At 51.0% G+C, this 17,022-nt stretch overlaps 1 protein-coding gene across 1 annotated transcript in view; it reads right to left on the reverse strand.

Moving 5' to 3' along the window:
- Positions 1-17,022, reverse strand: part of DIS3L2 (DIS3 like 3'-5' exoribonuclease 2) — a 419,389-nt gene that overhangs the window by 53,372 nt on the left and 348,995 nt on the right. The window contains 1 exon segment of the mRNA XM_060242825.1: positions 16,627-16,706. Within this exon segment, the coding sequence (XP_060098808.1) occupies positions 16,627-16,706 (80 nt within the window).

Genomic DNA, 17,022 nt, shown 5'->3' on the forward strand with positions numbered 1-17,022 from the left:
ACCGCTGCTTTACCACTCTGCGCCACGAGGCCACTAATATAATATAATACAATAATATAATCTCTCTCTCTCTCGGCTTGGCTTCGCGAACGAAGATTTAAGAAGGGTGCAATAGTCCACGTCTGCTGCAGGCTCGCTGGTGGCTGACAAGCCCAATGCGGGACAGGCAGATCCGGCCACAGTGGCTGCAGGGAAAAGTAGTCTTTGCACACTTTGTGAGGCAGGTGCATGCCTTTTCTTTGTTGTTATTTTTTGACCGTAAGTAAGGATGCCCGTTGACCGCGGCTAGCCAACTGGGGGGGAGGAGACGAGCTTTGTTTAGGCCACCTTTTCTAGGCCCCTCTCCGTGTGGAGCAAGCAGTGCTGTCCCTAGATAAGGCTGCTTGGTCGTTCAGGGTGCTGCCAAAAGATGCTTTCGTCTCCGGGTTAGCATCAGGCGACCAATACCCTGAACCGCCTACATGCAGGATCGGGACTGCGGCTTCCAGTGGCACCTTCCACCTGCCGTTTCGCCCCTTGCCCATCGCTGCAGGACTTGATGCGTTGTGGGTTGTGTATGTGGATATGCCCTTCAGGCCTGCGCAGAGGAATTTTTTAGGTGAAGCGCAGTGTGCGCGGTACTGGCTCCACCCTTTCACCTGGGGGTCATCTGCCATGGCCCAGTAAGCCGGGACGCCGGCAGCGAGTCCTCCAGGTGGTAGGTGTTACATTAACGAGCTCTGTCTGCCCGGGTTTGATGTTAGAGTTTTCCTTCTCTTGGCTGGCGAGGTTGGTGGGCCCAGCCTGCCCATCCGGTTATACCGCCGGACAATTCGGTCGCACCATGACGTAGCAAACTCTGTGAAAAACGGGGGGGGGGGGGGGACCAGCGAGAAGGTGTTGCTACGGATGCAGTAATGCAGGAGAAGCCATTGCAGTGACCATCCGCCAGGCATAGCCAGACAGTGACCATGCGGCGTTCACTACACCGGGAGAGGAGAGGCTATGTATTGCGCATACACTTTCCCTGGGGGGGGGGGGTAGGATACCCAGAGGGAGCCCACCCCCCTCCCCCGCCCCAATAATATAATACAAAGCAATATAATAGTCCACAACTAATTCAGAAGGGTATTACTAATTAGTAATACCAGAAGTTCAAGCTGGGTTTTGAAGAGGTAGAGGAACTAGAGATCAAATTGCCAACATTTGCTGGATTAAGGAGAAAGCACGGGAGTATCAGAAAAACGTTTATTTCTGCTTCATTGACTAAGCTAAAGCCTTTGATTGTGTGGATCACAACAAACTGTGGCAAGTCCTTAAAGAGATGGAGTACCAGACCACCTCACATGTCTCCTGAGAAACCTGTATAAGGGTCAGGAAGCCACTGTCAGAACGGGATACGGAACAACTGATTGGTCTAGAATAGGAAAAGGAGTTCAACAAGGATGTCTATTGTCACCCTGCTTATTTAATTTATATGCAGAGTACATCATGCGAAACGCCGGCCTGGATGAAGCACAAGCCGGAATTCAGATTGCCGAGAAAAACATCAACAACCTCAGATATGCAGATGATACCACTCTAATGGCAGAAAGTGAAGCGGACCTAAAGAACCTCTTGTTGAGGGTGAAAGAGGAGAGCGCAAAAGTAGGCTTCAAACCCAACATCAAAAAAACCAAGATCCGGCCCCATCACACCATGGCAAATAGAAGGGGAAGACATGGAAGTAGCGACAGTCTTCACATTTCTGGGATCCAAGCTCACTGCAGATGGTGACTGTAGCCATGAAATTAAAAGAGTTTTTCTCCTTGGCAGCACAGCTATGGCAGTATAATAAAAAGCGGAGACATCACCCTGCCAACAAAAGTCCAAACATTCAAGGTAGTATTCCCAGTAGTAATGCTGGCTGTGAGAGCTGGACCATAAGGAAGGCCGAGCGCAGAAGAATAGATTCTTTTGAGAAATGGTGCTGGAGAAGACTCTTCAGTGTCCCTTGAACGCCAAGAAGATCAGATCAGTCAAAGGGAAATCAACCCTGACTGTTCCCTAGAAGGTCAGATGCTGAAGCTGAAGTTCAAATACTTTGGCCAGCCAATGAGAAGGGGGCACTCGCTGGAGAAGACCCCGATGCTGGGAAAGACAGAAGGCCAAAGAAGAAGGGGACGGCAAAAGAGGAGATGGCTGGACAGCGTTACTGATGTAACTAACACAAATTTGGGCAGACTTCGGAGGATGGTGGAAGACAGAAGGGCCTGGCGTGACTTCGTCCATGGGGTGGCAAAGAGTCGGACTCGACTGTGTGACTGAACAACAACACCAATTCAGAAGGGGGGGAAAGCTCCTGTTTGCTGTAGACCTAATGGTTGTCAATTGCCAAGCCAGCCTTCCTCTAAGGTGCGGTTACAGTTAATAGTCCCTGTCCAAGTGATCGGCAAACAGACCTTCTTCGTAAGGTATCCTCGTAGATCCAAAGAAAGAAGTAAACAGGGCCGGTTTCAGTTTATCAGACCTTCCTCAGCCCAAAATAATTTCAGCCTCTCATGGCTTCCCCAAGCTCTCAAACAGAATGAACATGTTAGTGGAAACACCAGTTCTATCATGTTCTGGGACTAATGTCCCATTATTTTATTGCTGATATATGCTTCTCTAATTTATAAAGATAGGAGCATTTCCCTTCCTAAAGGGACTGGGTGGGTGATGGGGAAGACCAATGGAGGGGGAGGCAGGATAAATCTCAAGGAACTCCTATGCAGAACAGGCCACACACCCCTGATGTAGCCAATCCTCCTGGAGCTTAGAATAGGCCCTGTACTAGGAGCCCTGTCCCAGCAGAAGTTGGTTCAGGTAGCCGGCCCAAGGTTGACTCAGCCTTCCATCCTTCTGAGGTCGGTCAGATGAGTCCTCAGCTTGCTGGGGGGAAAGTGTAGATGACTGGGGAAGGCAACGGCAAACCACCCCGTAAAAAGCTGGGTTCAGGTAGCCAGCTCGAGGTTGACTCAGCCTTCCATCCTTCCGAGGTCGGTGAAATGAGGACCCAGCTTGCTGGGGGGAAAGCGTAGATGACTGGGGAAGGCAATGGCAAACCACCCCGTAAAAAGCTGGGTTCAGGTAGCCAGCTCGAGGTTGACTCAGCCTTCCATCCTTCCGAGGTCGGTGAAATGAGGACACAGCTTGCTGGAGAGAAAGCGTAGATGACTGGGGAAGGCAATGGCAAACCACCCCGTAAAAAGCTGGGTTCAGCTAGCCAGCTCAAGGTTGACTCAGCTTTCCATCCTTCCGAGGTCGGTGAAATGAGGACCCAGCTTGCTGGGGGGAAAGCGTAGAGGACTGGGGAAGGCAACAGCAAACCACCCTGTAAAAAGCTGGGTTCAGGTAGCCGGCTCAAGGTTGACTCAGCCTTGCCTCCTTCCGAGGTCAGTAAAATGAGTTCCCAGCTTGCTGGGGGGAAAGTGTAGATGACTGGGGAAGGCCATGGCAAACCACCCCGTCAAAAGTCTGCCGTGAAAATGTCATGAAAGCGACGTCACTCCAGAGGAGGAAACGACTGCTGCTTGCACAGGGGACTACCTTGACCTTTTTAAACACTTGGAATATTGGCTACACCAGAGGGGTGTGGCCTAATATGCAAAGGAGTTCCTACTACAAAAGAAAGCCCCGTCCGTGAGGTTCCAAACAAACAGTACTGCAAACTGGAGGGGGAGCTGCAGCGACATCTGATGCTCCAAGGAGCACAGTTTTCAACCCTTGGAAAGCTCTCCAGCTGAGAAGGGAGGGGGTGTCTCCTCTGCTGTGCTTTTCGGGGCCCTGGGCCATGACTCCTGGCTGGCCATTTTGTTGTGGCACAAAGGGACGGCTACGTGGAGTTAATCTGTCATCTGCGCAACAAAGGCCCTTGTTCTCCAGGCTGGGCAACGGGGGCACATGGCAGCGCTCCAGAGGTATGCATCGCGTCAAAGTCTAAGTTGTTCCTTTCCATCCCCTCAGAGGGCTTGCCAAGCAGCTCTCCGGCGGGCTGGATCCTGGCTCTCTTTCGGGGGGGGGAGGCTCTCCCTCCGCAAACCTTGCCCGCGAGACGAAACGGAGAGATCCAAGCGCTTTGCGGAGGGATCCAAGCGGGCAGCCGTGTCGGCCTGAAGCAGCAGAACCAAGCAGGAGTCAAGTGGCACCTTTAAGACCAACAAAGTTTCATCCAGAACGCAAGCTTTCGTGTGCCCCGAGCGCACTTCATCCGACGAGGAATGAAGTACAGTGAACGGGGCTACACAGAGCTGGTAGACAGTGGTTTTAGAACGCAAAACGGTACAAATTTAAGATTCAACGACAGAATAGGAAAATTAACCAATGGAGCAAAGCTTTGATCTGGGTAGCACGAGCACGGGAAAGCAATAAAACAGCAATATGTCAAAATGCGAGAACGTCTGTCCATCAAAAAGACTCACAGTCTCACACATTGCCCTCTTTTTGACCCAGGCTTATATAATAGAGCGACTGACAGCAGGGGTCATTTTGTGGGAAAAGAGGTGGCGGAGCTCATCCAGGGATCATTCTGCAGCTGCACCTACTATTCAATGGACAAGGTGGGGAGGAGAAGGTGGAACTGTCAGAAAGGGTCAAGAGCTGTGAGCTCCCGCTGAATCCGAAGCCTGACTGACAGACGTTCTCACATTTCGAAAGATTATGTTTTATCGCTTTCTCACGCTCATGCTACCCAGATCGAAGGTTGGCTCAATTTGTTAATTTTCCTATTCCGACGTTGGATCCCCAATTGGTGCCGTTTTGCATTCTAAACCACTGCCTACCAGCTCTACGTAGCCCTGTTCACTGTACCCGATTCCTCATCGGATGAAGTGTGCTTGATGCGCACGAAAGCTTGCGTTCCGAATAACACCTTGCCGGTCTTAAAGGTGCACTCGACTCCTACTTTGTTTTGTGGAGGTTCGTCCAGCGTGGCCGGCCCGCAGCGTGCAGGGAGATGCGAAAAAGAAATAAGGACGGCAAGCCGGGGCAGTCGACGGTGACAGAGGTGGGGAAAGGGAGGTCCCCTATCCAAGCGACAACCGCCCCCAGCTGTTACTTCAAGCCCATAATACTACTGCGAGATCTTGCAAAAGAAACAGCAAAGGACTTCTTTCCACTATACACGTACGCTTGTATAATGATGCTGATGGTAGGTTGGGGCGTGGGGGAGCATATTTCCCCTTGCTATATCTTAATCACACTTTCCAGATTTCTTTTCAAGCCTCCAATGATCCAACGTGACTTCTCTTATGTTCTTATGCTCTCTTACGTTTTATGTCTGGAGAAGTGATGCTGTCTTCTTGGTGCTCGAGGGGGCAACAGTGGGAGGGCTTCTAGTGTCCTGGGCCCACTGATGGACCTCCTGATGGCACCTGGGTTTTTTGGCCACTGTGTGACACGGAGTGTTGGATTGGAGGGGTCCACTGGACTGATCCAGCATGGCGTCTCTTATGTTCTTATGCCTGGGGCAGGGATGCTCTGTATTCTTTGTGCCTGGGGGGGGGGCACAGTGGAGGGCTTCTAGTGTCCTGGCTCCACTGATGGACCTCCTGATGGCGTCTGGGGTTTTTGGCCACTTTGTGACACAGAGTGTTGGACTGGAGGGGCCACTGGCCTGATCCAACATGGCTTCTCTTATGTTCTTATGTGATACAGAGTGTTGGACTTGATGGGCCATTGGCCTGATCCAACACGGCTTCTCTTATGTTCTTATGTGATACAGAGTGTTGGACTGGATGGGCCACTGGCCTGATCCAACATGGCTTCTCTTATGTTCTTATGTGACACAGAGTGTTGGACTGGAGGGGCCACTGGCCTGATCCAACATAGCTTCTCTTATGTTCTTATGTGACACAGAGTGTTGGACTGGAGGGGCCACTGGCCTGATCCAACATGGCTTCTCTTATGTGACACAGAGTGTTGGACTGGAGGGGCCACTGGCCTGATCCAGTATAGCTTCTCTTATGGTCTTAAACCAAGCACGTCTCTGAGCACTGTGCAAACGGGAGCACATGGAAATTCTGAATCCAAATGGGAAACCTAACGTAGGAACACCAGATGAGATCAGACCAATGAGGGTCCATCGAGTCCAGCATCCTGACTCATGTATGAAAGAGGTGCCAGTGGCTCCCAAGCCGCAGTATGGCTACTCCTGCAATAGACACGCCCTAAGGAAGCCAAGTATATTACAATCTTTCGTTCATTTTCCACCCCAACGGCCCCATGAGACAAGTCCCCGTATACACCCCAGAGGTCGTTGCGATCGGCTACATAGCACCTCCTGACCACCCCTGGCCCTAACGACGCCCGGCTCACCTCGACCAGGGCCAGGGCCTTTTCAGCCTTGGCCCCTGCCTGGTAGAATCAGCTCCCTCTGGAGATCCTGGCCCTACCTGAATTACTGCCATTTTGTAGGGCCTGCAAGATGGAGCTGTTCCGCCGGGTTTATGGTTGAGGCAGCAGGCGCCCTATTATTCCATCATTTGGCCTCCCTTGGGGGGACACTGTGCCCTTGTGGCGACATTGGACCTTTTCGCAGCACTATCGCCATGACTTAAATGTGGGCTTATAACTGGCTAATTGACATGTTGTGCCTTTTTCACCGATGGTGCATTTTATTTATTGGTTATTGGAGAGCCAGTTTGGTGTAGTGGTTAAGCGTGTGGACTCTTATCTGGGAGAACCAGGTTTGATTCCCCACTCCTCCACTTGCAGCTGCTGGAATGGCCTTGGGTCAGCCATAGCTCTGGCAGAGGTTGTCCTTGAAAGGACAGCTGCTGGGAGAGCCCTCTCCGGACCCACCCGCCTCACAGGGTGTCTGTTGTGGGGGAGGAAGGGAAAGGAGATTGTAGGCCGCTCTGAGCCTCTGTCCTTGAAAGGGAGCTTCTGGGAGAGCTCTCTCAGCCCCACCCACCTCACAGGGTGTCTGTTGTGGGGGAGGAAGGGAAAGGAGATTGTAGGCCGGTCTGAGCCTCTGTCGTTGAAAGGGCAGCTTCTGGAAGAGCTCTCTCAGCCCCACCCACCTCACAGGGTGTCTGTTGTGGGGGAGGAAGGGAAAGAAGATTGTAGGCCGCTCTGAGCCTCTGTCCTTGAAAAGGAGCTTCTGGGAGAGCTCTCTCAGCCCCACCCACCTCAAAGGGTGTCTGTTGTGGGGGAGGAAGGCAAAAGACATTGTGAGCCGCTCGGAGACTCTTTGGAGTGGCGGGAGGGATATAAATCCAATATCTTATTATTGTTGTTTTTACTGTTTAATTTTAATTGTGGTATTTTTAACTGTTTTATATAGCTTTGTATTGTTTCAATTGTGCGCTGTGATCCGCCTTGAGCCCGATTACGGGAGAAGGCAGAATCGAAGCCCACAAAACCAAAAAAATAAATAAACGCTAATGTGTCCATTTTACAGATGAGGGACTGACCCTGGGAGGGCTTCCTGCCCCCAAGGTCTGGGTTCAGCCTGAGTTGGGCTCCCGAAAGGGCCGCCCTCACCCCTTGGCTTGAGAACCCCTGGAATTCTAGTCGATTCAGTAGAAACATTGTTTGCTTTTAACATGAGAAGGGAGCAAACCGCGCGTTGCCAACAGCATCGCTACCATAAAATGCGGAGCCAGACCGAAATAGAACCAAGCGGGCACTCTATCAAAAGGGGCCCTCCGTTTACAGCAAGGCCACTGAGGAAGAAGGGTGGGAGGGAAGGAAAGGAGCACCCCCTGCTTTAGAGCTGGATTCCCCCCCCCCAAAAAAAAACAAACCAACAACCCTTTTCCCCTTTCTGGAGTAACCCCAAAATAGAGACCAGACAGGGCCACGTAAGCGAGGAGAAGCAGGGAGTGAGCAGCTCCAGACGGCTCGCACAAGGGAGCCAAGCTGCGTTCTGCGGAAGCAGAAAACATACGGGCAGTTACAGGCAAACATCCTTTCAACCCTACGTCAGCTGAGTTTGGATCAGAAGCGAATTCCATGCACCAATCAAAGATCATAGAATCATAGAGTTGGAAGGGACCTCCAGGGTCATCTAGTCCAACCCCCTGCGCAATGCAGGAAACTCTCAAATACCTGCCCCTATATTGACAGGCTCTTCATTGCTTTCAGATGGCCATCTAGCCTCTGTTGAAAAACCTCCAAGGAAGGAGAGCCCACCACCTCCCGAGGAATCCTGTTCCACTGAGGAACCGCTCTAAACTCACAAACCCCTCCCCCTAAATTCACAAGATCTTCATTGCTGTCAGATGGCCATCTAGCCTCTGTTTCAAAACCTCCAAGGAAGGAGAGCCCACCCCCCCCCCCAAGGAGGAAGCCTGTTCCACTGAGGAACCGCTCTAACAGTCAGGAAGTTCTTCCTAATGTTGAGCTGGAAACTCTTTTGATTTAATTTCAACCCATTGGTTCTGGTCCTAACTTCTGGGGCCACAGAAAACAATTCCACAACATCCTCTCTAGATGACAGCCCTTCAAGGACTTGAAGGTGGTGATCCTATCACCTCTCTGTTCCCTCTTCTCCAGGCCAAACATGCCCAGCTCCTTCAACCTTTCTTCAAAGGGCTTGGTCTCCAGACCCCTCATCATCTTTGTCACCCTCCTCTGGACCTGTTCCAGCTTGTCTACATCCTTCTTCAAATGTGGTGCCCAAAACTGAACGCAATACTCCAGGCGAGGTCTTACAAAGCAGAGTAAAGTGATACCATCACTTCACGTGATCTGGACACTAGACTTCTGTTGATGCAGCCCAAAATTCCTTTCGCCTTTTTTAGGCACCGCATCACAGCGTTGACTCATGTTCAGCGTATGGTCCACTAAGACCTCTAGATCCTTTTCGCACAGACTACTGCTAAGACAAGTCTCCCCCATCTTATGAGATATTTAAGACGGGCACAACAGGTCTGCTTTTACTTCCTGTTCCCAGGTAGGGTGCTGGTGGTGTTCACAGCACAAACTCCACTGTGCTCGACCCATTCAAGAGGGTAAAAAAAAGGGAGAGGGAAATAAACTTATAATCAATTCCCACCCCAAAAAGGTTGAGGAAAGAGCACAAATCCAAAAAACAAAATCTGCTTTTGAAAACCGATAGGATCTAAGCAAAATAAAACACCCTGCTGAATGATGAACAAAACGTCTCGCGACACATGAAACGCGATAAAACTATAAAGCAGAAGACCAAACGCATCCCAGTGTGCTGGTTTCAACAGTTTTCATACAACGTTTTCAAACCATAAGGCGCTCCGGAAGAAAGGATGCACCTTCCTCCTGGGGGGCGATCCGCTGCCTCCGATCCCGGCGCTTCCTCCGTGCCTGCCTGCCTGGCTCCAGCTCTGACGCTTACAGCAAGCGCCAGGATCGCTCCCTCTGCCCTCCGATCCCGGCGCTTGCTGTAAGCATCAGAGCTGAAGCCAGGCAGGCAGGCACGGAGGAAGCACCCGTCCCCTCCGCAAACCCAGCGCTTTGCGAGCGCCGGCTGTGGAGATGGCAGCGTGCTTCTTCCGTGCCTGCCTGCCTGGCTCCAGCTCTGACGCTTACAGCAAGCGCCAGGATCGCTCCCTCTGCCCTCCGATCCCGGCGCTTGCTTTAAGCGTCAGAGCTGAAGCCAGGCAGGCAGGCACGGAGGAAGCGCCGGGATCGGAGGCAGCGGATCCCCCCCCCCGGAAGGTAGGTACCGGTACCTTCGCTCCATAAGACGCACACACTTCCCCCCCACTTTTTTTTGGGGGGGGGAGTGCGTCTTAAGATGCGAAAAATACAGTACCCCTCTGTGAAAAGCATGTGCACAACATCTACAGAAATCTTGCAGACTCCATCTTCGCTATTTGATATTTTCATAATAGCCATAAAATATCAGAAACAAAGATAAACTATTGAAGCATGCCCGGCCGTTATATTTAAAGGTGATTTTCAGTAACTTAAACTGCAAATGATTTTTTTTTTAAAAAAAACCTTCTCAACAATTAAAGGTATTACCCAAGATAAAAAGTGAGGTAGGTGGGGCTGAGAGAGCTCTCCTAGAAGTTGCCCTTTCAAGGACAACTCCTATGAGTGCTATGGCTGACCCAAGGTCAGGAATAGAAGAACTGCAAGACAGGAAGTAGGGTCAAACAAGGCCATAAAACCCCTTTCTGAGAAACTAAATTCTGGGAGATGGACAAAATTGAGAGGCTCCACAAACAACAGAGAGGTCAAAAAACCACAGTCTGCTTACTGTGGGATACCAATGAGCAGATAACAGCCCTGAGGAGTAAGAACTTCAGAAGAGCCCTGCTGGATCAGACCAGTGAGGGTCCATCTAGTCCAGCATCCTGTCTCACACAGCGACCAACCAGTTCCTCTGGAGGGCCCACAGCAGGGCAGTGAGGATGAGGCCTTCATAAGGACATCAGAAGAGCCCTGCTGGGTCAGAGCAGTGAGAGTCCATCTAGTCCACCATCCTGCCTCACACAGTGGCCAACCAGTTTTCCTGGAGGCCCAACAACAGGGTACAGAGGCTGAGGCCTTCCTAAGAACATCAGAAGAGCCCTGCTGGAACAGACCACCAAGGGTCCATCTAGTCCAGCATCCTGCCTCACACAGAGGCCAACCAGTTCCCCTGGAGGGCCAGCAACAGGGCAGAGAGGCCGAGGCCTTCATAAGCACATCAGAAGAGCCCTGCTGGGTCAGAGCAGTGGTCCATCTAGTCCAATATCCTTTCTCACACAGGGGCCAACCAGATCCTTTGAGGACCAACAACAGGGCTCACATCCTGCCACAAATGTTGTTAGTCTTTAGGGTGCTACTGGACACTTGCTCTTTTCTACCCATGGTAGGCCAGGCAAAGAGAGATTGCCAGATACGAAGGTCCATGGCAGAGTGGTGGTTTGAATCTGGTCTAACATACTAACACTGCATCACACCAACTCTCCGACTCAAACTTGACGCAGTCACTGAGAAAGATTTATTTGAACAAGGAACACAGCGTATCCGGCACAGCTCATTTCAAGAAGGGTTTTAGGTTCAGCCTGAATTTATGATGAATTCATCGCGTCCAGATGATGATTAATGTGAGCCATTAAACGTGCAGTTAATTCTTGGGGGTTCTCCCTCTTCCCACCCTTTTGCATCTGACAACAGCTTGGCTTACGATACACCAACTGCGTGATTTGGAACAGATCTGATTGCGGCTGCCCCTTAACGGACGAGGTGGGCCAAAACAACGGTGCCAGAGATTGCAGATTAGAACTAGTGAAGCCCAAATTGGATAGAAGTTCAAGGTTAATATAAGAACATAAGAATATAATATAAGAAGCCATGTTGGATCAGGCCAATGGTCCATCCAGTCCAACACTCTGTGTCACATAAGAACAGAAGAGAAGCCATGTTGGACCAGGCCAGTGGCCCCTCCAGTCCAACACTCTGAGTCACATAAGAACAGAAGAGAAGGCATGTTGGACCAGGCCAGTGGCCCCTCCAGTCCAACACTCTGAGTCACATAAGAACAGAAGAGAAGCCATGTTGGACCAGGCCAGTGGCCCCTCCAGTCCAACACTCTGAGTCACATAAGAACAGAAGAGAAGCCATGTTGGACCAGGCCAGTGGCCCCTCCAGTCCAACACTCTGAGTCACATAAGAACAGAAGAGAAGCCATGTTGGACCAAGCCAGTGGCCCCTCCAGTCCAACACTCTGAGTCACATAAGAACATAAGAGAAGCCATGTTGGACCAGGCCAGTGGCCCCTCCAGTCCAACACTCTGAGTCACATAAGAACAGAAGAGAAGCCATGTTGGATCAGGCCAGTGGCCCATTCAGTCCAACACTCTGTGTCACACAGTGGCCAAAAAACCCAGGTGCGATCAGGAGGTCCATCAGTGGGACCAAGACACTAGAAGCTCTCTCACTGTGCCCACCCCCAAGCACCAAGAACAAAGAGCATCACTGCCCCAGACACAGAGTTCCAACAATATACTGTGGCTAATAGCCACTGATGGACCTCTGCTCCATATGCTTATCCATTCCCCTCTTGAAGCTGTCTATGCTTGTAGCTGCCACCACCTCCTGTGGCAGTGAATTCCACATGTTAAGCACCTTTTGGGTGAAGAAGGACTTCCTTTTATCAGTTCTAACCCGACTGCTCAGCAATTTCATCGAATGTCCACGAGTTCTTGTATTGTGAGAAAGGCAAAGAAGTGCTTCTTTCTCTACCTTCTCAATCCCACGCATCATCTTGTCAACCTCTATCACGTCACCCCGCAGTCGACGTTTCTCCAAACTAAAGAGCCCCAAGCGTTTCAACCTTTCTTCATAGGGAAAGTGTTCCAAACCTTGACTCATTCTAGTTGCCCTTTTACATGAAATCCGTGCTGGCAAAAGCCAACATTTCGGGGGAAGGCGGGCAGGGGAAAATCATTTTTATAGCCACAAAAGGTACTCAAGATCCCACAGAAAAGAGCAACAGTCCAGAAGACCTTAACGACTAACCAAATTTGTGGCAGGCTAGGAGCTTTCGTGAGTCACTGCTCACTTCTTCAAAGTAAGCAGACACAGCAGCTGCCCTTACAAGGACAACTCCTACGAGAGCTCTGGCTGACCCAAGGCCATTCCAGCAGCTGCAAGTGGGAGTGGGGAATCAAACCCAGTTCTCCCAGTTAAGTCCTCATACTTAACCACTACGCCAAACTGGCTCTAGTTTTTTGGAATTTTCTGTTGTTCAGTCGCACAGTCAAATCTGACTCTTTGCGACCCCATGGACCAAGTCATGCCAGGCCCTCCTGTCTTCCACCATCCTCCGAAGTCTGCTCAAATTCATGTTTGTTACATCAGTAACGCTGTCCAGCCACCTCATCTTTTGCCGTCCCCTTCTTCTTTTGCCTTCTGTCTTTCCCAGCATCAGGGTCTTCTCCAGGGAGTGCTCCCTTCTCATTGGGTGGCCAAAGCTTCAGCTTAAGCATCTGACCTTCCAGGGAACAGTCTGGGTTGATTTCCCTTAGGACTGACTGATCGGATCTTCTTGCAGTCCAAGGGACTCTCAAGAGTCTTCTCCAGTGAGGGCTCCCTTCTCATTGGGTGGCCAAAGTATCTGAGCTTCAGCTTCAGCATCTGACCTTCCAGGGAACAGTTGGGGTTGATTTCCCTTAAGACTGACTGATTGGATCTTCTTGCAGTCCGAGGGACTCTCAAGAGCCTTCTCCAGGGAGTGCTCCCTTCTTATTGGGTGGCCAAAGTATTTGAGCTTCAGCTTCAGCATCTGACCTTCCAGGGAACAGTCTGGGTTGATTTCTCTTAGGACTGACTGATGGGATCCTTCTTGCAGTCCAAGAGACTCTCAAGATTCTTCTCCAGCGCTACAGCTCGAAAGCATCTATTCTTCTGCGCTCGGCCTTCCTTATGGTCATAAAGAGTTAGCTTTGGTTAATTTTTTTTTGGGGGGGGGTATCACTGGCTGACTCCCTTTTGTTGTGCAACCCAACCAGCTTTCATCTCCTTCCACTACTGTTGAGAAGGAAGCAAAAATTGCTGCCACTTATCCTCTGGAGATGATGGGCCATCAACATGCAAAATAATACATCAGTTTTATTCTGATGTAAACTGCCCTGAGCCCTGCGTGCCTAAAAATCTCTGAAATATAAAAAAGAAAACAGACAGGGGGGGTTAAAACTCCCCAAAATAATAGAAACTGCGCCGGTCGCTCTATGAAAAAGAATGCTTACTGAGCTCTCAGTGGCCATACCGGAGGTTGCTAGGCAACCGGAACACTATCGCTGAGCCTTCTAAGCCTTGGTTTCTGTGCAGCAAAAATCCAATGAATGAACGAACGAACGAATGAGAAAGACCCTGTGCGACCACATCTCACCAGCTTTGGCTGTGCATATGTTCCTGCATCTTTTTTTTTGTTGTCTGAGTGATGGAGGGACTGTATGCCGTGTATCTTTTCTTAAAGCTACTGGCGCTGCTTTTATTATTTTGGGGAGTTTTAATCCCCACAGTGTGCTTTCTTTTTATATTTCAGGTATTTCTGCAAACCCAGGACTTCCTTCAGGTTTGCAGAAAAATCTCTCCCAGCTGTTCCTAGTTCCATTTCCTAGATCTATTAGAGACCCAGTTTGGTGTGGTGGTGAAGTGCGCGGACTCTTATCTGGGAGAACCGGGTTTGATTCCCCACTCCTCCACTTGCAGCTGCTGGAATGGCCTTGGGTCAGCCATAGCTCTGGCAGAGTTGTCCTTGAAAGGGCAAACTCTCATCTGGGAGAACCGGGTTTGATTCCCCACTCCTCCACTTGCAGCTGCTGGAATGGCCTTGGGTCAGCCATAGCTCTCGTAGAGGTTGTTCTTGAAAGGGCAGACTCTTATCTGGGAGAACCGGGTTTGATTCCCCACTCCTCCACTTGCACCTGTTGGAATGGCCTTGGGTCAGTTCGGCGTAGTGGTTAAGTGCGCGGACTCTCATCTGGGAGAACCGGGTTTGATTCCCCACTCCTCCACTTGCAGTTGCTGGAATGGCCTTGGGTCAGCCATAGCTCTGGCAGAGTTGTCCTTGAAAGGGCAGACTCTCATCTGGGAGAACCGGGTTTGATTCCCCACTCCTCCACTTGCAGCTGCTGGAATGGCCTTGGGTCAGCCATAGCTCTAGCAGAGGTTGTTCTTGAAAGGGCAGACTCTTATCTGGGAGAACCGGGTTTGATTCCCCACTCCTCCACTTGCACCTGCTGGAATGGCCTTGGGTCAGTTCGGTGTAGTGGTTAAGTGCGCGGACTCTCATCTGGAAGAATTGAGTTTGATTCCCCACTCCTCCACTTGTAGCTGTTGGAATGGCCTTGGGTCAGCCACAGTTCTTGTAGGAGTTGTCCTTGAAAGGGCAGCTGCTGGGAGAGCTCTCTCAGCCCCACCCACCTCACAGGGTGTCTGTTGTGGGGGAAGGAGATAAAGGAGATCGTAAGCCACTCTGAGACACTGATTCAGAGAGAAGGGTGGGTTATAACTCTGCAGTCCTCTTCTTCCATATTCTATGGCCTGGTTTGGAATTATACACACACACAAAAATGTATGAAAGAATGCTTCCGTAACCGTAGCAATGCACAGTGGGTCAACGTTTTCTTGACAGTTAGCAAGTTGACAGCACATACTGTATCTTGTTATTTGACTTAAGGTCTGTGGTTGGAATGGCATTCGGAGTTGTGTTTTTACTTTACTGACTGTCCGCAGGATGACTCTCACCCTTGGTTTCATCCGCCTGAAAAATGGGCAGCTTCCTTCCTTAATGCCTTCCTTAATAATAGGCGCTTTCCCTCTCTCTCTCTCTGTATAAATCTGCATCAATCAGATGGATGACATGTGCGCACATGCATGTGCTATCAATGTGACAGGATGCGGAGAAGCCGTGTTGCGCCAGGTCAGTGGCTCGTCCAGTCCAGCACTCTGTGTCACACAGTGGCCAAAACCCAGGGGCCATCAGGAGGTCCACCAGTGGGACCAGAACTCCAGAAGCCCTCCCACTGTTGCCACCCCAGGCACCAAGAATATAGAGCGTCGCTGCCCCAGAAAGAGCATTCCATCAATACCTTGGGGCTAATAGCCACTCATAGACCTCTGCTCCATATTTTAATCTAACCGTCTCTTGAAGCTGCCTATGCTTGTAGCCGCCACCACTTCCTGCAGCAGAGAATTTCACATGTTAGCTACTCTTCAGAGCCAGTTTGGTGTGGTGGTTAAGTGTGCGGACTCTTATCTGGGAGAACCGGGTTTGATTTCCCACTCCTCCACTTGCAGCTGCTGGAATGGCCTTGGGTCAGCCAGAGCTCTTGCAGGAGTTGTCTGTTGTGGGGGAAGGAGATAAACCTGGGTCTGGCAACTCTACGTACCTGCTCCCCCCTTCCCCTGCTGTTGGCCAAGGAAGACCTGGCAACCCTAATAGCAGCCTTCCTGACCTCCATGGGCCATTCCACAAAGTGGGAGCCACAGGAGAGAATCCAGGAGAGCCAGTTTGGTGTAGTGCTTAAGTGCGCGGACTCTTATCTGGGAGAACCGGGTTTCGTTCCCCACTCCTCCACTTGCACCTGCTGGATTGGCCTTGGGTCAGCCATAGCTCTGGCAGGAGTTGTCCTTGAAAGAGCAACTTCTGTCAGAGCTCTCTCAGCCCCACCCACTACACAGGGTGTCTGTTGTGGGGGGAGAAGATAAAGGAGACTGTAAGCCACTCTGAGACTGATTCAGAGAGAAGGGCGGGATATAAATCTGCAATTCTTCTTCTTCGTTCGTTTTGTGTGCAATTGCTGTGCATGGGGCACATCCGCTCTATCTCTATTAGGTTGGTCTGCGGGGCGGGGCGGGGTGTGTGTGTGTGTGTGTCTCGTATTATGCCCAGTAGGTGATGGGTAAGTGCATGGAATATCGGGGTGCTACCGCCCTAATCCCTTGGGGGGAAAACAACCCTCCTTTAGCTTAGCCTACTTTGCAGGGCTGCGGTGAGCCACCTGAGCTCCTCAGAGAGGCAGCAAAGGAGCAGGGGAAAGGAGAAATGCCGCACCCCGAAGGAACAGCCTCCCCTAGCGGGAGAGCAATACCGAAGCCCGCTTCACCAGCTGACCACCCCCCGCCGCTTAGGGGACACAGGGGGGCCAACCTCCCCCTTCCTACCTCCCCCCCCCACACACAATGCCACAGCTCTTCAGGCCTTACTTGTTGCTGTCTCGATACTCATAGACGTAGCAGCTTTGCGGCATCCCGCTCTCCTTGTCCAAAGTAAACGAGAGTTTCAGCTGCAGAGAGGCAAAGGGAGGGGGAAAGGGGAAGAAGAAAACAGAAAGGAAGAAAGAAAGGAGGAGGAGGAGAGAGAGAGAAAAAAACACACACACATTAAAGCTGACGTCCTCAGGGTGCTGCAGCAACCCCATGAAAGGCCGACCGACCGGGGAGAAGCCAGCCCTCACCAAAGATCGACACACAACCTCTGCGGCCTGGAATCGAGCGCCGGCTTCCAAACCTCAGAGAAGAGTCACATGCCTTGCAGAAAAAGGCACCGGCTTTTTTCCACTCCTTTGTTACTCTGAAGTGTTTGCGGTCGCTCCGTAATGG

The sequence above is a fragment of the Heteronotia binoei genome, chromosome 6 (genome assembly GCF_032191835.1).
Source record: "Heteronotia binoei isolate CCM8104 ecotype False Entrance Well chromosome 6, APGP_CSIRO_Hbin_v1, whole genome shotgun sequence".
Lineage (NCBI taxonomy): Eukaryota > Metazoa > Chordata > Lepidosauria > Squamata > Gekkonidae > Heteronotia > Heteronotia binoei.